Here is a 20,824-nt window from a genome sequence, read left to right on the forward strand (position 1 = left end):
CTCTCGACTACCCTTCAGGTAAGATTTCCCTTGGACAACCAAAGGCTGAAAATAGCTATCCAGGTACTCCCCCACTCGAGAATAGAGGGATCCTATCCCACCAACAATGGGTCGACCAGGAGGCTTGTCTTTACTTTTATGGATTTTGGGCACCATATATAGTACTGGAGTACGAGGTGCCTGCGGTAGAATATATTGAGCCTCTTTAGCGTCCAATATCTGTTTGGCTACTCCATTGTTAACCCAACCAGTTAATTAAATGTTTATTTTAATAGGGGGTCCTGGGCTAATGGTTTGTATTTACTGATGTCTTCTAAAAGTCTTTGGATCTCTGTATAGTAGTTTTCCTTAGTGAGTACCACCACTCCTCCTCCTTTATCTGCCGGACGTATTACTATTTGTTTATTATGTTCTAATTTTTTGATACCTTCTACAAGGGAACAATTAGTTCTGGCCTTAATTACATGTAAATCTCGAATTTCATCCTGCACCAAATTTTTAAAAACCTCAATATGATGGTGTGTACCCTTTTTGGGGTTGAACACAGAGTTATTTCTCAATCCACTGTGCTGGTATTCGCTTACTGTTTGTGAAGACGAGTAGGACGTTTGGGATGCAAAATATTTTAAATAAATAAATCAAACTTATTGACGTTTATATTGGGTGCAAATTTCAACCCTTGGGCTAAAACCTCCAACTCTTCTTGAGAAAATACTACATCAGTTAGGTTAAAAATGCCTGCATTTAATTGTCCCGTGGTCTTTTTCTTTCTGGTGCCCCCTCTTCTACCTCTTTTTCTACGGTTTCTCTGGGGTAATGGGGTGTAGTAGTGGGAATTTTGTAAGGTTCTTTCCATCCTCTCCACCCCCCCCCGTTGGTAACTATTTTGATGTTGCATGGGTCTACCCCTAAAATTCCCCCTGAAGTTGCCTCTAGGTGGTCTTGATGGATAATGGTTTGGCCCCTGGTTGTAGTATAGATAACCATAATCCATGGGTCTGCTGTCTAGTGGTGCATACCTGTTGGAGGTCGGTACTGTATAATTAGCTGAGTAATAATCATTCGGCGGGGGATAATTCCCAGCATGATAGGGGGGAGGAGGTGGTCCTCCACCATACAGAGACCCCCGTCCTTTAGTGGGGGGAGGTGGCTTCTTGATTTTTTTGGGTGTTTGGGAATTAGTTTTGAAATTCTGAAATCTTAGCTAGCTGGGTAACCACATTATGAACTTCTATGTCACCCTCCACTGATGATTCTTTAGAATTCATAGGATTGAACTCTGCCTGCCATTTGTAGACCTGATTGTCTTCAAAATCATTGACATCCCTCAATCATTTGCTTAATCTCACTATGATATTTTGAAAGGTGAGTTTGGAGACTCTGGATGGATCAGTGTGAACCACCCCCAACTTTAGTCAAGAATTCCTTGTACTAACAGATACCTCTGATGTTGGCCTGGCATCAAGCTGTCCCATGAAACTATTAACCCCTACAGAGAGAAACCATTCAGGGGTGGAAAGGGAATGTCTGGCCATAAAGTGGGCACTAGAGTCATTGAGTTATTACCTTTTGGGAAGACAGTACCAACTGATTGGGGACCATTCTCCACTGCAGCAGGAGGCTCACAACCATAAGATGGTTCTTGGCTCTGCAAGACTTTAAAATTTATGTGGAGCACAGGCGGGACCCAGAAAGAGAATGCTAATATTGTGTACCTGGTGGAGACTGGAACGTTGTGGGGGATTCTCTTGCACTTCTTGCCCAACACTTCTGAAGGTGGAGACAGAGAGTGTGAAGGCATGGGGTGGCACAAGTGGTAGTGGTAGCCAGCTCACGGCATCTGCACTGCAGTTGGATGGAACCAGAAACTGGTGAGCCAGGCAAGGTCAGTAACAGCCGGGTAGTGTGGGACTGAATCAGCAGACAGGGCAAGTCCAGTAAACAGGCCACGATCGGTAACAGCGGGGCAAAAGCAGTACAGCAGTAAATAAGATAAAAAAAAAACGTGCATGGATTAATTGCAAAACACAAGCAGCTAGCACTAAAATGTTAATACAAATTTCAATCTAAATATAAATACCACTGTATATATAAATATGTAATTGGGTTTTGTAATGCATAGGACAGAGTCTGGAGTGAGGTCATCATGCATAGCAGCCACCAGACAGAGGAATTGGGACCTTATTCATGCTGCAGATTTATTTTAGTGTATGGTGCCAAGGAGTTTACTGCAATACTTTAAAAACATGTTTTTATTTATCTACTACACTATGATGCTTGGTTTTTCTTCTCTGTCTCCCTGTTGTTTAAGTGAAATCTGGTATCAGTTTGGAGCTTTCTTGCCTTTTGGTATATAGGGATTTCATCCCACAAGTGCATATGGATGGCTACTCAGTAAATATAGTGCCATGGATTTCTGGTAAGAAGCATGTGTGTCTCTCATCCCTAGTCTCTACGGGATCCATTTGCAAGCCCTGGTGGTGGAATGTTGCTTTTACCTTCAACTATGTAGTGCAAAGGCCTGCCTGACTGCATATAAATTGAAAGTGTTTAGGTTTGACCTCATATTATATGGTTTTGGTAATTTTAAAGGAAAGTTGTACAAGAAAACTGTATAATATATGGCCAGCCTTAGCCACATTCTATGCCTAATCTATATAGCCCTGTAGCCGCTCCGGCAGTGTTGCCAACCTACCAGTCTGAAATTTACTGACACAACACCCAAAATTTACTGGTACAGTCAGTAAGTGTTTACTGACATTTCCAAAAGTTAAAAAAAAAATACTGTTTTAAGTGCAAATTTTAGTATTTAGGCTACAAAGAAGTACAACATGCAATTGGCAATATGATTTAAGGTAGATAAGTAAATAAGTAAGTAGTGTAGGGACTCAGGAGGGTAAGAAATTAGATTGGGTCAGGGACACACTTGAAACTGACTCTCACAATGACAGCAGTGTGCAGCACCACAGCATCACTGACACGACACGTCCTCTCCTGAGTCACAGTGACAGTCTCTCTCCAAGCCAGGTGGTCCCTTCAGTCCACTCCTGTCTAAACAGCACTCCCAGCCTGCCTTGCTCCCAACCCACACACAAGGCACTGGTCGCTCTGCTTGACTCCCTTGTACCATAAGATCACACCACATGCTCAGGCACCGCCTCCGCCAGAGCCACCCGAACACACTGTAGCAGGCACTCGGATGGTCTCGGCTGGCTCCGGACCGAGCCGAGCGTCACAGCCATATTTTTTACTGGCAACCTTTTCCTTTTACTGGCAGGAGAAAATTGCCTGTTTTTTTACTGGCTCACAGTAAAAACACTGACAGTGGGCAACACTGCGCTCCGGTGCAGTCTGCAGTGGCGCTCTCTGTGTGCAAGAGAAAGCCGACATACTTACTATGGCTTCTGTTGTTGACTGCCTCTCTTGCACACTAAAGCCACTGCTGACAGCTTAGCTTAGGACCAGACCAGAACCGCTGCAGAATAGGTAAGTATAGGGTTTTTTTTTTTCTTTAGGTTTTGCCTTTACTTCTACCTTGAGTATTGCAAGACATGTTGAACAAATTTTACAAAACCTCAGATAAGGTCCCTTTCACACCACCACTACTTCAAAGTCGTGCAATTTTGACACGATCTCAGGGAATGCCTGTGTAACTCGCATCAAAGTCGGACAAAAGTGGTACAGGGACTACTTTGAAGTCGCACAGATATGAATGGTACTTATTGGAAATCATGGGGTATGACTTGGGGGCCTAAGTCAAACCGTACATATAAATGAACTACCACTGTGCATGTAGCTGTTTACCAGAAGTTCAGGTTTGACACTTTATTATTTTTTTAACCAGTTCCCGACCCCCGCATGTACATATACGTCCACAATATGGCACGTACAGGCACATGGGCGTACAGGTACGTCCTCGCCTATTAGCGGGTGGGGGGTCCGATCGGGACCCCCCCCGCTACATGCGGAGGTCGGGTCCGCTCGGGGAGCGATCCGGGACCACGGCGCGGCTATTTGTTTATAGCCGCTCCGTCACGATCGCTCCCCGGAGCTGAAGAACGGGGAGAGCCGTGTGTAAACACGGCTTCCCCGTGCTTCACTGTGTCGGCGCATCGATCGCGTCATTCCCTTTATAGGGAAGACACGATCGATGACGTCATTCCTACAGCCACACCCCCCAACAGTTGTAAACACATACTAGGTGCACCCTAACTCCTACAGCGCCCCCTGTGGTTAACTCCCAAACTGCAACTGTCATTTTCACAATAAAGAATGCAATTTAAATGCATTTTTTGCTGTGAAAATGACAATGGTCCCAAAAATGTGTCAAAATTGTCCGAAGTGTCCGCCATAATGTCGCAGTCACGAAAAAAATCGCTGATCGCCGCCATTAGTAGTAAAAAAAAAAAAATTAATAAAAATGCAATAAAACTATCCCCTATTTTGTAAACGCTATAAATTTGGCGCAAACCAATCGATAAACGCTTATTGCGATTTTTTTTACTAAAAATAGGTAGAAGAATACGTATCGGCCTAAACTGAGGAAAAAAAATGTTTTTATATATGTTTTTGGGGGATATTTATTACAGCAAAAAGTAAAAAATATTGCATTTTTTTCAAAATTGTCGCTCTATTTTTGTTTATAGCGCAAAAAATAAAAACCGCAGAGGTGATCAAATACCACCAAAAGAAAGCTCTATTTGTGGGGAATAAAGGACGCCAATTTTGTTTGGGAGCCACGTCGCACGACCGCGCAATTGTCTGTTAAAGCGACACAGTCCCGAACTGTAAAAACCCCTTGGGTCTTTAGGCAGCAATATGGTCCGGGGCTTAAGTGGTTAATATAGTGCATGTTCCAGTTTATTAAAATGTGTTGTATCACTTCACTTTGACAAAACAGTTTTAAACTGTCGCTAAAGGATATTAGGGGGAGGATGAGAGGGGATGGCAAAATAAACAGGAGATTGTGTTAAAATAGCAGGAAGGGAATTCAAGAATAATTGAGAGGAAAAGCTTTGTAAACAACGTGCGATAGAGACAGTACAATTTTACTCGTATTGAATGTGAGTTTGACAGCAGTAAAAGCTGTAAGATCATTTGATGGTGTTTTCTTCACTTTGTAATTAACCTATCTCTTGCCGATAGCTACCTATTATTTTTGTTGTAAGTATATAAACCAGTGTTTCTATTTTCCATCTGCTTCAATAAAAAGGTATTACAGACTTGAAAGTTTGCAAATGACCACTACAAGCCACATATTTTCTGAAAGCAGAAGGCCTATAGGATTATAGAATGGTATGATTGATTTAGTATAACCCTTTATAATTATGCAAATAGATAAAGTAGAACTTTATCAAAAACTTATTTTTTTTCCCACTTTGGATAGAAAAAGTGAAGGTTATAACCCCTGTCAGATTTTGTATTTATTTCTACCATCTGTGTCCCATTAAGCGATTTCCCTTCACTTCCTGCCCCATAATCAAATAAGAAGTGAGAGGAAATCCCTGCAAATTAAAGGAACCCCTTTGGGACCCCCAGGTCACCAGAACTAATATCCCTATTGGAAGATTTCCACTCTATTACTTTTCTTGGGACAGCCCAAAATTGGGGATTTTCTTTACCATTATCTTTCACTGATGATGGTAAACAGGACAGATAGAACAGGTAAATCTTCCCCAACGGGGCACAGACGGCAACAAAGGCTGACAAGCATTCTAATCCCTCTCCACTCTATCCAAAACTAGAAAAAAGTTTTGCCTTTAGGTATACTTTAATAAAGCAAAACATTCCATATTCATACAATAAATTAATTTCCTTACACACCATCTCTGTTAAGCATTCTACTAAAATCATGCCTCTTATGTTTTTCTGATTTATGCAGACATACCTAGTGTGTATAGTACATTTGTAATTTTATGTATGATTCTGGATCCCTATAGTGTGTATATTAGTTATATATATTTTTATATTGTAACACTTTACCCGTTCTTTTCTCTATTTTGAATATTTTATATACCTTTTTTTTGTAACAACAGGGGTACTGGCAATGCCCACTATGTGAAAGCATACACAGGCGGTAGCAGTTCTGTCTTATAGAGCCATCAGTCATTTGATGTCGTCGCCGCCATCTTGCTGCACCCTACCTATGCCTAGGAAGCTACCGCGCATGCGTCAAAGTAATTTCGAGCATGCGCGAGTTTTCAACGACGACAGGTAAGTATACAGACACTCTGGTTTCTCGTCGGGAAACAGGTCGACGACAATCTTGACGAGAAAATAGAGAGCAGGATCTCTATTTTTCTTGTCGAGATTCTGGGCAGATTTCCAGACGAGAAACCTCAAAGCCTCGTACATGCGCTTGGTTTACTTGGCTCTGCCAGCAGTTTTCTTGCTGGTTCTTGCTGAGAAAACCGAGCGTGTGTACGAGGCTTAAATATGTGAAAAGTGTGGCGTGCATTTCTATTCAGCCCCCCCCCAGTCAATACTTTTGTAGAACCACCTTTCAATGCAATTACAGCTGCAAGTCTTTTTTGGGAATGTCTCTACCAGCTTTGCACATCTAGAGAGTCACATTTTAGCCCATTCTTCTTTGCAAAATAGCTCAAGCTCTGTCAAATTGGAAGGAGAGCATCAGTGAACAGCAATTTTCAAGTCTTGCCACAAATTCTCAATTGTATTTGGGTCTGGACTTTGACTGGACCATTCTAACACATGAATATGCTTTAATCTAAAACATTCCATTGTAGCTCTGGCTGGATGTTTAGGGTGTTGTTCTGCTGGAAGGTGAACCTCCATCCCAGTCTTAAGTCTTTTGAAGACTCTAACAGGTTTTCTTATAAGATTGCCTTGTATTTGGCTCCATCCATCTTCTCATCAACTCTGACCGGCTTCCCTGTTCCTGCTGAAGAAAAGAATCCCCACAACATGATGCTGCCACTGCCATGTTTCATGGTGTGGATGGTGTGTTCAGGATTATAAGCAGGGTTAGTTTTCTGCCACACATAGAGTTTTGCTTTTAGGCCAAAAAGTTCAATTTTTTGTCTCATCTGAACAAAGCACATTCTTCCATATGTTTGCTGTGGCTTCTCACAAACTGCAAACTGAGCTTCTTTATGGATTTATTTCAACAATGGCTTTCTTCTTGCCACTTTTCCATAAAGGCCAGATTTGTTGAGTGCATGACTAATAGTTATCCTGTGGACAGATTCTCCCACCTGAGAGTTACCATGGGCCTCTTGGCTGCTTCTCTGATTAAAGCTCTCCTTGCCTGGCCTATCAGGTTAGGTGGACAGCCATGTCTTGGTAGGTTTGCAGTTGTGCCATATGCTACCATTTTTGGATGATGGATTGAATAGTGCTCTGTGCGATGTTCATTCAAAGCTTGGGATATTTTTATAACCTAACCCTGCTTTAAACTTCACCACAACTTTATCCCTGACCTGTCTGATATGTTCCTTGGCCTTCACGATGCTGTTTGTTCACTAAGGTTCTCTAACAAACCTCTGAGGGCGTCACAGAACAGCTGTATTTATACTGAGATTAAATTACACACAGGTGCACTCTATTTACTAATTAGGTGACTTCTGAAGGCAATTGGTTCCACTAGATCAGTGTTTCTCAACTCCAGTCCTCAAGGCGCACCAACAGGTCATGTTTTCAGGATTTCCCTCAGTTGAAACAGCTGTGGTAGTTACTAAGGCAGTGAAACTGATGAAATCACCTGTGCAAAATAATGGAAAGCCTGAAAACATGACCTGTTGGGGCGCCTTGAGGACTGGAGTTGAGAAACACTGCACTAGATTTTAGTTCGGGGTATCAGAGTAAAGGGGAATGAATACAAATGCACTACACACTTTTCAGATTTTTATTTGTAAAAAAAATTGAAATCTATTACTATATTATTTTTTTTTGCGATACATTTTTATTGAAGTATATAAGTTATCAGAAGAGGATATACAATAACAGAGCAACTTTATATATCACATTACTTAATGACATCTTTAGTAGAAAACAATTCTTGAATGCTAGCGTGTATCTTTAAACAGAGTCTATAATCAATGTCTTTAATCAACCTACCCACGGGCCATGGCTAGAGGTGAAGCTTGTCTACTCTGTCTCACACATCTCGGGAGTAGGCCACTTACAAAGGTGTCCTGCAAACCAACATGGACACACTAGTTATGTAATACACAATCCCAATTCGTCTTGTTTGCAGTGAAGAAGTATTATCAAGAAAGGAAAAAAATATGAAGATAAAAGAGAAAGAATGAGGTAATGGATCACTATATTCATCACCGGCTAAATGGGTTGATACAGGTATCAAACAAAAATGATTATCACGGAGACTCAGCTCTGTCAGGGAATCTCTCATTCTGTGGTAAGCCTATCGTAATCATCTGAGTATTTGAACATGTACCAAGCTCTCCAAGTTTTATGGAATTTGTTGATCAGATTCCTAGCAATGGCAATGGTTTCCTCTAGGTTATGGGTCCTCTCAACTGACCTTATCCACTCCTTTTTGGTCAGGCTAGGAACTGTTTTCCAATATTTGGGGACTGGGGCCTTAGCTGCATTCAATAGGTGTTTAGTCAGCGAGTGTTTATACCTTGCCAGGGGGTAGTCAGAATAATGTGAGCTGTGCCTCGGTTATGTGTGCGATCAGTTGTTTATCATTTTTCTTTCCACCTCACAATTATGTGCCACTTTGTGTTGGTCCATCACATAAAATGCCAATAAAATACATTTACGGTTTTGGTTGTAACATGACAAAATGTGGAAAATTTCAAGGGGTATAAATACTTTTTCAAGGCACTGTAAGTGTGCTTCACATTAAAATTGGTTATTTTATTTGGTTATAACCTGGTGCCCTGCTATTTGTTTCCTTTGTATGTCCATGAGGGATCTTTCCCAGATCTTTCATGAGTTGCCTGATTCTTATAGCCACCTCTTTTTCTGCTGTTTTTCCAGAACATTATGGACTTTTCCCCTCCGTTTTTGTGACTTGACAGTGACAGTGTTTGAATGCTTACAAATCTTTTTGTTATTGTCTTCTAATAGCTATTAAAGCAGGGGTTCCGCGGTCCTGATATTATTTTTTTTTGGTTCCTTAAACTCTTGTAATGTTAAAAAAAATAGTACTCACTTCTTTAATGTCGCTACTGTCCCGCAATCTCCGTCGGCATTAAAATGCGACTTTATAAAAAGTTCTTCAGGCCGTTTCCATTTTGCTTGTAGGCAGCGTGAAGCCCACAAGCAAATGCTTCCGGGAAGCGGTGAATGCGGATGTTCCAGCATTTACCGCTGTATCCCGCGCATGAGCAGTGTTGACGACGAGCAGCCCCGTTGTGAACAACAAATGAAATGGCGGAATTTGATCCACCCTCATCACGTGACCTGCTTCATGGGTCACGTGATGAGTGAAATCCCGCGATATTCACAGAATATGCCTTATGATTCGTCTCCTGGGAAGCATGACGCTGTGCTCCCAGGAGACATGGCGAAATGAATGACACGCCCACTCCCAGGGGAGGGATATCCGGAAGTGCCTGGTATTCTCAGCTGAATAAAGGTACTGGAATCATTTAAAAAAAAAAAAAAAATGATTGTGGACTTAACATGCAGTTATTGTGGCGGTCTTAATAAGATGCATTTTCTATTGAGGGTGAACCTCCGCTTTAAGTTAACAAAAAGGAAGGAGTGATGGGGTTCTAAAGGGGTTCTTTCTGCTGTTCTTAATAAACCCAGAAGTGTTAAGCCCTGAGCATTTCCGGTTTCCAGAGTTCAGAATCCCAACAGCAGGCAGATAACATGCAGTTTAGGAAAGAGGTGGAACACATTGCATTAGGTAGCTCATTCATTTTAAATGGGCTTCCAACAAACAGATAAAACAAAAATGTTTCTGTGCTATTTTTGGCAATGCAGCAGATCACAATCCACATCTATGCTTTGCAGTGCACTATAGCACAGGTGCGTTTGCGTCTACTCTATATGTGTATTAGGGTGACATTCAAAATGAATGGCAACACACTGTGACACAGATCTACGAAGTGGTATCAAAATGTTTTGAGACTAGTTTTGTAACACGCCTTGAGGCGATTCGGTTCGCATTTGTCAGCACTATACAAGCTACTCACTCACTCACTCACTCACTCACACCAACAGATGGCAGAACAAAGGCTACATGCACAGTCGCAGGGAACCCCAGCCTTCATAAGTCAGTGTGCCAAAAGACATCATCCTGTGTACATCCGGAGCTGTGCAACCCGTGCTATTCTGACCATGTGCGTTACCACGTCTGCTATTTCATCATGCATAGCAAGTTAGAACTTACGAGAGTTTCTCGCCGGAAACAACATGATCTCACTTCCGGACCCACCCTACTCGTGAGATTTGGCTCCTGCAGACTTTGCTTTAATCCTGAAGATAAAGATATAGCTTGTTTTGACACCCTTGTGGAGATCCAGCATAAATCGCTAGAAGGTATTTGATACGCTTCAAAAAGAAGACTTCCAGGACATATTTCAGAGATGGCAGGAACACTGGGAGAGCTGTATTACTGTGCAAGGGGACTATTTTGAAGGTGATAGTGTGTAAACCTAGATAAATAAAATACTTTCTTGTAAACAGAGCTAGCCTTGAAACCTTTTGATATCACCTCGTAATGCGCCTTATGTGCATTACTACACAAATACCACAGCATATAGGTGTGGAGCTAGCCTAAGGCCTTGTACACACGATAGGTTAACCAGAGGACAACGGTCTGAAGGACCGTTGTCTTAGGTTAACCTATGAAGCTGACTGATGGTTCGTCGTGCATACACACCATCAGTTAAAAAAACGATCGTGTCAGAACGTGGTGACGTAAAACACAACGACGTGCTGAAAAAAATGAAGTTCAATGCTTCCAAGCATGCGTCGACTTGATTCTGAGCATGCGCAGGTTTTTAACCAATGGTTTTGCCTACTAACGATCGGTTTTGACCTATCGGTTACCAATCCATCGGTTAAATTTTAAAGCAAGTTCTCTTTTTTTTAACCTATGTTTAAATAACTTATGGGGCCTACACACGATCGGTTTGGACTGATGAAAACGGTCCTTCAGACCGTTGTCCTCTGGTTAACCTATCGTGTGTGTACGAGGCCTAAGAGTCACCATCACATGAATATTTTATATATATATATATATATTGTGACGGTATGCGAGGTGCGATACATGATAATAGGTACATTTCACCTCGCATACGTTCTATTATGAGGGACTGAACCAAAATCCAGGCCGGGTTTTACAGCCTCTGGGCCTGGCTAGGGTTCCGGTCCGGATGTTTGGGTCCACTCGAGTCCACAATCAGCTGGACTTTAAAAGACCAGGAAGAGAGCACAACAGGGCTCTGGCTTTGAGACTCAGGAAGGGACCTGAGTGAGGGGAGCGCTGAGCGCTGGACTAAAAAGGTTTGCTTTTCTGCATGTTTTGTGGGTGATGGGGACCAGCCCTGCACTGTATAGAGAGGAGACTATTTGTTTAGTTAGTGCCAGACGGCAAGGATTTAATTTATTGTTTTGTTTATTTTTAACCTGCAAACCATTTATAAATAAAACCTGGCATCTGCCAGACTTAAAAAGAAAGTGCCTGCTTGCGGACTATTATTCAGAAAAGGTGATCCCCATGAGCTAATCTCCCACAATATATATATATATATATATATATATATATATATATATATATATATATATATATATACAGTATATTGTGCATGCTATTAGGATGGACATACATACAGTGCAGTTAGTTTTTTATTTTTAATAAATTGGCAAAAATTTCAAACAAACTTCTTTCACGTTGTCATTATGGGGTATGGTTTGTAGAATTTTGAGGAAAATAATGAATATCCATTTTGAAATAAGGCTGTAACATAACAAGATGTGGAAAAAGTGAAGTGCTGTGAATACTTGCCTGGATGAACTGTAAGTAAATGTCTATTGAGTTACACATTGAGTATCCCTATGTATGCCAGAGGTAGAAGAATATTCTTATGGCCATCGTTTAGGTAAAACTCAGATGTAATAAGCTGTAAAAGTTTTAGCGTATCGCCAATAAACAGTTTTGGGTATTTACATTTTCTGTTTTGCAAGCACACTTGGTTTTGAGACTATATTTATTTGCTATTTATTAATAACTCAACACATTCACATATATTTAATGTCAAATTTTGTGATTGCATTGTATTTTGTGTGCACTAAAAAAAATTGTGTATTTTTACTGAGAATAAATATTTTATCAACATGACTGCAATGTTTTCTTTCTTCTGTAGTTTTCCACTGCCCGTTTTTTATCTTTTAGGGCTCTTTCACACGGAGCGGACCGTTTCTGGGTCCGCTCCGTGTGTCTCCGTCGGCTCAGCGGGGATCCCCGCTGAGCTGTCGGCGGATAGGGCGGTCCCCGCACACAGTGCAGAGACCGCCCTGTGTCAGCTCCGCTCTGCCCTATGGGGAACCGGATGCAGACGGACCGTCTGTCCGTCTGCATCCCTTCCGTTCCGCCGGACGGAAGAAAAATAGGGTTTTCTTTCGTCCGAAAACCGGATCCCGACGGACGCGGACGTTAGCGGATGCTCCATCCGCTAACAGACGCGATCCCATAGGGATGTATTACAAGTCCGTTAACGGACTTGTAATAACGGACAGGCGGAGCGGACGTCTGAAAGGGGCCTTATTTTTATCCTTCCACCCGTATTCTCTTTGATTGTAACCAGCTGAAAAAATACTTTGGGAGAAAGTCCTACCCCAGAAACAGTGACACAAAGTCAGAGAGGGCACAGGGGAGGGTAATAGCGGGCATCTGTGTCTTCTCTTAGGCATTATTTTTACAAATATGTAACCGGTTAATTTAAAAAAAAGCTGCAGCCAGTTTACTGTAGAGAAAGTAAATGATTAATGAATGCCATAGTCTATGGTATACCTGTTTTTTTAGTTCTGTTTCCTTGCTTTTCTTTTCACAGAATTGCCACTTGCTTCCTTCTTTTCTATGAAAAGTGAAAACAGTTTAAAATATGGACTCTCTTCTCAGAATGTAAATCCACAGATAACAAATCATACAGTCAGTGAGAAGGGTTCCCTTCACTGCCTCTTTGATGGGGAAACTCAGGTAAGGAAATGTAAAATATCTCTGTTACAGACTGATAAAACTTTATAATCATCCAATGATGATAATTTGATATGCAGATGTATTATTTCCACATTTTTTTGTAATACTCATGCCAGATCTATTGCAATCACATTTACTACGATAAAAAGTATGCAGTACAACTTACATAATGCCTGTGTAAACATGAAGAAAAGGAAGCTGCCTGGTCACTTCTCTGTTTATCATGTTGGTGTACCTTGGCATCGCTGATGGCACCATTGCCCTCACTGTCAACAAAATGCCTCCTGTTTCCACAGAGAGCTGCATTTATTGGATGTGAGTGGGTTGTGCACATTCCAGTGTTAGTTAAACCGTGGAGCCTTAATGTTGTGCTCTAGAAATAAATGTAATAAAATCCAATGGAATTTTCCTTCGGAATTTCGTTCAAGCTGTCTTGCATACACACTGTCAGACCAAATTCCAACCGTCCAAAACGCGGTGATGTGAAACACTACAACTAGCCGAGAAAAATGAAGTTCAATGCTTCTGAGCATGCGTTGACTTGATTCTGAGCATGCGTGTTTTTTTTCTCCGTCGGAGTTCCACACAGACAATAGGAATTTCCGATAGGATTTTTTTCGTATCTAGAAGTATGATGTTTGTCCTTTGAGTACATCATTTTAGAGGTTTATTTCTATTGTAGGAAACAAGAAACCACTTTCTTACAAATGTTTAGGCTTTCCATTAACTTTTAACCACAGCAGTCTTTCACCCATCATTTCAGTTTTTTTCACAGATCTAAGTGAGCAGATGATTGAAACCAGGGTAGAAGTCCATTGAAAGAACGGCACGGCCAGTTGAAAGGGTCTTTATTGATTTCTACCCTTGTTTGATCAATTTGTTACTAGAAAGCAATTGAAACTGCCAGTGTTCTCCAAACTGTGGCCCAGGGGCCAGATGTGGCTCTTAGCTAGATTTTATCTGGCCTTTAGGGCACTATTTCATTCACCAATACCAACAGTGTGGCATAATTGCCTCCAATGACACAAATTAAGGGACACATTCCCTTCCACTGAAACTAACAATGGGGCCCAATTCCTCCCAATGACACAAACAATGGGGCCCAATGATGGGGCACAATTCCTCCCAATGACACTAATGATGGTGCGTAATTCCTCCCAGTGACACCAATGATTGGGCACTATTTCATCCACTCACACCAAAGATGGGGCATTGTTTTTTCCCACTGACATCAGGACCTTTTCTACACCCAGTGGCCACAGTCCAGCCCCCCTAATGTTTGTAATCTGGCCGTTTGATTAAAAATTTTGGAGACCCCTGGTTTAAATACATACAGCCCCATGTATGTAATCAAAATCTACTGGAAAGATTGCTAAATTGCCACATGTGTGGACATCATTACCTTTCTGGCTATAAGGGCTGCTCTGAGCATTGAAAATTGCATTGTACTGCATTTTATTAAAGTTTTACAAACCAATTCTGATGCATGTTTGAATCCCACGAAAAGTGAGAGCTTCACGTATGCAGGTTGATTTTAATAATGTTTAACCACTTCAGCTCTGGAAGGTTTTATTACCTTCCTGACCTGGCCATTTTTTCCGATATAGCACTACATTATTTTAACTGACAATTGCGCGATAGTGCGACGCTTTACCAAAATAAAATTGATATCATTTTTTCCCACAAATAGGGCTTTCTTTTGGTGGCATTTGATCACCTCTGCGTTTTTTTATGTTTTGCTCTATAAACAAAAAAAAAGACAATTTAGAAAGAAAAAAATATATAAAACATTTCCAATTAAAACATCTAATTTCTTTATTCATTTAGGCCAATATGTATCCTGTTATATATTTTTGGTAAAATAAATTCACAATAAGCATATATTGAATGGTTTGCGCAAAAGTTATAGCATCTACAAACTATGGGATAGATTTAGGGACTTTTAATTTTTTTTTTATATTTTTTACTAGTAATGGTGGTGATCAGCGGTTTTTAGAATATAATAGAAAAGAATTGGATAAAATAAAATAGAAAATAATAAAATAGAATAGAAAATAAAAGAATAGAATAAAACAGAAAAAATATATATAAAGGAATAGAATAGAAGATATTCTATTTTATTTTGTTCTTTTCTATTCAGTTTTTTTTAATTCTATTCTATTGCTTTATTTTCTATTCTATTCTATTTTATTTAAACTCTTTTTGTATTCTTTTCTTTTCTATTCTGTTTTATCCTTTTCCATTCTATTCTGTTTTAGCCTATTCTAGTCTTTTTTTCTATTCTGTTTTATTCTATTCTTTTCTATTCTATTCGTTTTTATTCTCAGGTTAGGTTAAAGCGGATCTCCCGCGGCTCAATCGTTTTTTTTTTTTTTGGCAAATCAAAATGTGTATTAGCACTGCTGTGCTAAACTTACGTATCCCGTTTTCGTCCGCCCCTCCGCTGTTTTTTCTGCCCTAATAAACACTTATATTCTGCTCAAAGTCCCGTGGCCATCTTGGCTTTGGGCGCTTGAATCCAAGAAGGAGGTAGTTCCTGTTTGCGGTGGATGCTGTCCCAGCATCCACCGTTCGATCTCGCGCGTGCGCACTGGCGAATGTGCCCGTCGGCGTGAGCGTCCCTGTTGTCATCGCAACGCGGGAAGTCGCGCGATGTGTCATTACAGCTGAATATTAGGAGCTCTGAGAATAGCTCCCAGCAGGCACAGCGCGGCGCCGGAAACTCAGTAAAACCCGTCTAAAACCCGAGGGGGGGCAGACCGGAACCACGGCTAGAATAAAAGGTACCAGTTCAACATTTAAAATGTAAATAGCCGATTCTGGCTTATATTGTAGCGCTTTTAATATGGACGTCCAGTGTAAATGAGGGTGGAGATCCGCTTTAAAGTCATTGTAAAAGCTTTTTTTTTATATATAACAAACATGTTATACTTGCCTTCTCTGTGTAATGGTTTTGGATAGAGTGGCTTCTCTTGGGGCCTTCTCTTCTCCTAGTGCTCACATAGCAAGCCGCTTGCTATAGAGGCTCTCATGCGGGCTCAATCCCCAGTCAGGCTGTGTGCTTCTATAAACACATACAACTCGACCCCGCCCCCCACTCCTTCCTCCCAGGCTTTGACTCACAGTAGCAGGAACCAATGGCTCCCCCTGCTGCAGAGTATCCTGTGAGAATAAAGAGAGGGGAGAGGAGCTGCTGCAGACAGGCATAGTGCATGATCAAGATCAGGCTCGGGTAAGTGTTGGGGGGGGGGGGGGGGGGCTTTCAAAAGTTTTTTTACTTTAATGCATTAAGATAACAAAAATGTTTTGCAACTAAGGGCAGAGGTGTAAGCTCTGTCTTTAAATGTTGTGTTTTGGCCATTCCATACTGATACTGAGAAGGATAAGGGTTTTTTCTAAAATTGGTGCGATTAGGTCTGTAGGGATAGTGTGGCAGGCCCATAGCTTCTAAAGAGATCAAGGATGAACTGTGTAGTCTAGGGAAGATTTCAGATATTTGTGTAAGCTGAGCAGTCTGCTGGTATCTAATAAGACTTCCTGCCCCCCAGACAGTCTAGACATGTACTAAGTTTTCTTTATGATTTTTGTATACTCTTTTTACCACAAATGTATTGCTTAATTTTGGGCTCAGATTTTCAGAGATCAATCCCAAAAACTTTAATACTGTAATAGTGATTTTTGGTAGGAATGTCATCTTGAATTAAGTCTAGCCAAGATAAAGGGTTTTTCTACAGAATAGAAAGAAGCCACGCTCCTGTTCAAAATGCTTGTGGGCATATTGAATGAATCTGGGCTTTGGCTTTTGCTGACGTGTTTTCCTCACTTAAGCTCATACAGAACGAAAGCCAAGGTCGACTGATGATGTACTAGGAATTTAGTACAATAATGTAATATAACTACATGAATATTTAAGAGGAGTGCAGCTTTTTTGTATAATATTTGCGTTCGGCTGAGATAACCTGCCGGCATCTGTGACTGAGCTGCTGTGGGAATAATTATCTGGAGTGGAGGTTGACCTTTGTTTTCACAGCATAAAGGGTAGGTTGACCATCTGTCCATATCCTCAAGAAGCAATTTTAACAAGAGAGGGTAGTTAGCTTGGTAAAGCTCCAAGATAGAGGAGTCAGGCTTTATCCCTAGGTACAGTTGTGCTCAAAAGTTTGCATACCCTAGCAGAAATTGTGACATTTTGGCATTATAATTGAAAATATGGCCGATCATGCCAAAAAACTGTCTTTTATTTAAGGATAGCAATCATATGAAGCCATTTATTATCACATAGTTTTTTGGATCCTTTTTAAATCATAATGATAACAGAAATCACCCAAATGGCCCTGATAAAAAGTTTACATACCTGAGAATGTTTGGCCTTTGTACAGACACAGAAGGTGGCGCACACAGATTAAAATGGCAATTAAAGGTTAATTTCCCACATTTGTGGCTTTTTAAATCACGATTAGTGTCTCTGTATAAATAGTCAATAAGTTAGCTTTCACATGGATGCACTAAGCAGGCTAGACACTGCGCCATAAGGAGGTAGTAAAGAACAGTCAAAAGACCTGCGTAACAAGGTAATGAAACTTTACAAAGATGGAAAGGGATATACAAAGATCTCCAAAGCTTTGAATATGCCAGTCAGTACTGTTCAATCACTTACAAAGGAGTGGGACATTTGGGGATCTCTTATCAAGCCAAGGTCAGGTAGATCAAGAAAGATTTCAGCCACAACTGCCACAGGAACTGTTTGGGATACAAAGAAAAACCCATAGGTAATCTCAGGAGAAATACAGGCTGCTCTGGAAAAAAGATGGCGTGGTTGTTTTTAAGGAGTACAATACGATGATACTTGAACAAAAAAGATCTGCATGGTCAAGTTGCCAGAAAGAAGCCTTTACTGTACATGTTCCACAAAAAAAGCCTGGTTCCAATATGCCCAACAATACCTTGACATGCCTCGTCAGCTTTTTTGCGGCATTGGCACAGTAAAGGCTTCTTTCTGGCAGCTCAACCCTGGAGCTCTTTTTTGTTCAAGTATCGTTGAATTGTGCTCCTTAAAAACAAACACACTGTCTTTTTGGAGAGTAGCCTGTATTTCTACGGCAAGGTTACCTGTGGGTTTTTCTTTGTGTCCTGAGCAATCTTTCTTGGTATACCTGACCATGGCTTGGTATACAAAGAGCCCCTAATTTTCCACTCCTTAATAAGTGATTAAACAGTACTGACTGGCATATTCAAGGCTTTGGAGATCTTTGTATATCCTTTTGCATCTTTGAAAAGTTTCTTTACCTTGTTACGCAGGTCTTTTGACTGTTCTTTTCTACCTCCTCATGGCTCAGTGTCTAGCCTGCTTAGTGCATCCATGTGAGAGCTCACCAACTCATTGACTATTTATACACAGACATTAATTGTGATTCAAAAAGCCACAACTGTGGGAAATTAACCTTTAATTGCCATTTTAACCTGTATGTGCCACCTTCTGGCCATTTGGGTGATTTCTGTTATGATTTAAAAAGGATCCAAAAAACTATGTGATAATAAATGTGATTGCTATCCTTAAATATTTTTTTTTTTTGCATGATCAATATTAATGCCAACATTTCACAATTTCTGCCAGGGTATGCAAACTTTTGAGCACAACTGTAGTTAGTTTGTGAATTAAAGCATCTGCAATTTTCATTTAAATGTAATCGCCTTTACTTTTTCACCTTACCTTTCTTAATCTAATATATATATTTTTTTTAAAGTCAGATGCCAAGACCTCTGTGACTTCACCCAAAAAGTCTTCTGCTTCATCATCTCCTCAGTATGGACATGGGAAGATACAAAGCAGTCCTGATCACCACAGTGGAGGTGAGATAAAGTCATAGACTGTTTGAAAAGAGTGTTGTAGTTTTGAAAGGATGTAGAAGCAAATCCTGTATTATTATTATTATTATTATTATTATTATTATTTTTTTTTACTATAATTTTTTTTATATAAAAAACAAGGTTCATTTGGTATAGATGGCAATTATGACATCATCCTTTTGCCTCTCGACTCCAGCCAATCAGAGGAAGTCTTGCAGTTATTAATAAGGAAACAAGGATTCTCGTAAATGGTGGCAAAGCACTCAGGCCAACCCTATTTAGTTCTTGCAGCACTACAGGCAACTTCCTGTCTGTTGCTGGCAGCACGGTGCCACCTTGGCCTAAACAATTATTTAAAATCCATTTCAAACCCTTAGAAAAATCTACCCAAAACATTATTTTCCCTTCTAGATCATGTCCCAGCCTTATGTTTTTTTTTTTCTTACCTTGTTCTTGTAGAAAGAAATGGCTTTTGTTACCTCCTGTGACATCACCAGACGTATATAATTTTTGCAAGGGCAGCTACTGAGCTATTGTACTGAATATGTTCATTTTATTTTGCCCAGACATAGACTTTACAGAAGGCCATAGGCGAGGCATTTTCTTCTTCTTTTTTCTTTAAAACAGTGGGTTGCTCAAGAAAAAAAATAACTTGATTCCCCCATCCACACACTTGATGTGGATAGGGGAATCCTCCCTACGAAGTCGTATTCTGACAGCTGCTGCCACTGATCAAGCAGAGAAAATCCGATGGAGCGGTTGTACAGAAGTCGATAGAGTTGGTAGATCAACTTCTGCACAACCTCTATGCCCATACATGGATCAGAGTTTGCCTGGTCCTTGCTAGGCCAGCTTATGTGTGGTTACCAGGAACGTAAGAAAAAAAAAAGTTTACTGTCAATCATTGAAAATTGGCTCTGGCTCCATGCAACTCTAAACTAAGCAACAACATTAAATTTAGTTTCTATTGATAGCAAGTTTGTAACAGGCAGCAGACTCAAGACCGTTTTTTCACCAGCCACTTCCAGCTTGTAATTAGATCACTACATGGAAGCATTTATGTCATTTCCACTGGTAATTGGAATATTACATGGTTAAGTCATTTGTTTCTGTTTTTATTTATGTCTCCTGTTTTCTTTGTGTCCTTTACATTCATTATTGTGGTGTGCTACTTTCAAATGTACGTTACACAAGGGCTACCTTGACTTTGCTTTTGCTTTGTGCTGCAGGATTTAGAAATCTTACTGTAACACATTCAGAATTCTGCTGGCATATAACCCATTTATTAGATAATCTAATCAAAACAATTTTAAGAAGGACAGCAGGCACATCAGGGGTTTGCCACTTAACTGATGAGACAGATCTGAACATAAATGATTGGACAGATACTAAGCCATGTATAGGTTCACTCTGGATATGAAAAAAGACAACATTCAAAAAATGTGTTTTATCACACATAACATGTTATCAATGTAAGCCAATGTTTCCTCTTTTTTTTTTTCAATTTTGCCACCTTGGGCCTGGGCCTTTGGGACCTTTCCACCTTTCCACAAGTCTAAGGGGGTTGATTTGGCAGTTTCTGGTCCTCCCCAAGAAGAAGAAGGGGGTGGGGAGGGAGAACGCAGGAAGACGTTTGTGACTATAAAAATGTATTAATATATATGTATTCCTAGCGATATATACTTGTGATATTCAGGTTTACCTCCCTTATTGAGGGGTAAACACCCCCCCCCCCCAAAAAAAGGGGTTGTGTTTAAAATGTTATATTTCTATGTGTCTTCTTATTTATAATTATAGTATTCCCTTCTAAATGATATGTGTTTTTGGATCCCCCCC

At 40.5% G+C, this 20,824-nt stretch overlaps 1 protein-coding gene across 3 annotated transcripts in view; it reads left to right on the forward strand.

Annotated features, from left to right (window-relative positions):
- Positions 1 to 20,824, forward strand: part of REPS2 (RALBP1 associated Eps domain containing 2) — a 192,141-nt gene that overhangs the window by 23,268 nt on the left and 148,049 nt on the right. For all 3 annotated transcript variants that reach the window (XM_040336880.1, XM_040336878.1, XM_040336879.1), the window contains exons 3-4: positions 12,996 to 13,141; positions 18,886 to 18,991. In XM_040336880.1, the coding sequence (XP_040192814.1) occupies positions 12,996 to 13,141; positions 18,886 to 18,991 (252 nt within the window). The remainder of the gene's footprint in view (positions 1 to 12,995; positions 13,142 to 18,885; positions 18,992 to 20,824) is intronic.

Source organism: Rana temporaria, chromosome 2 (assembly GCF_905171775.1).
Source record: "Rana temporaria chromosome 2, aRanTem1.1, whole genome shotgun sequence".
In the NCBI taxonomy this organism is placed as follows: Eukaryota; Metazoa; Chordata; class Amphibia; order Anura; family Ranidae; genus Rana; species Rana temporaria.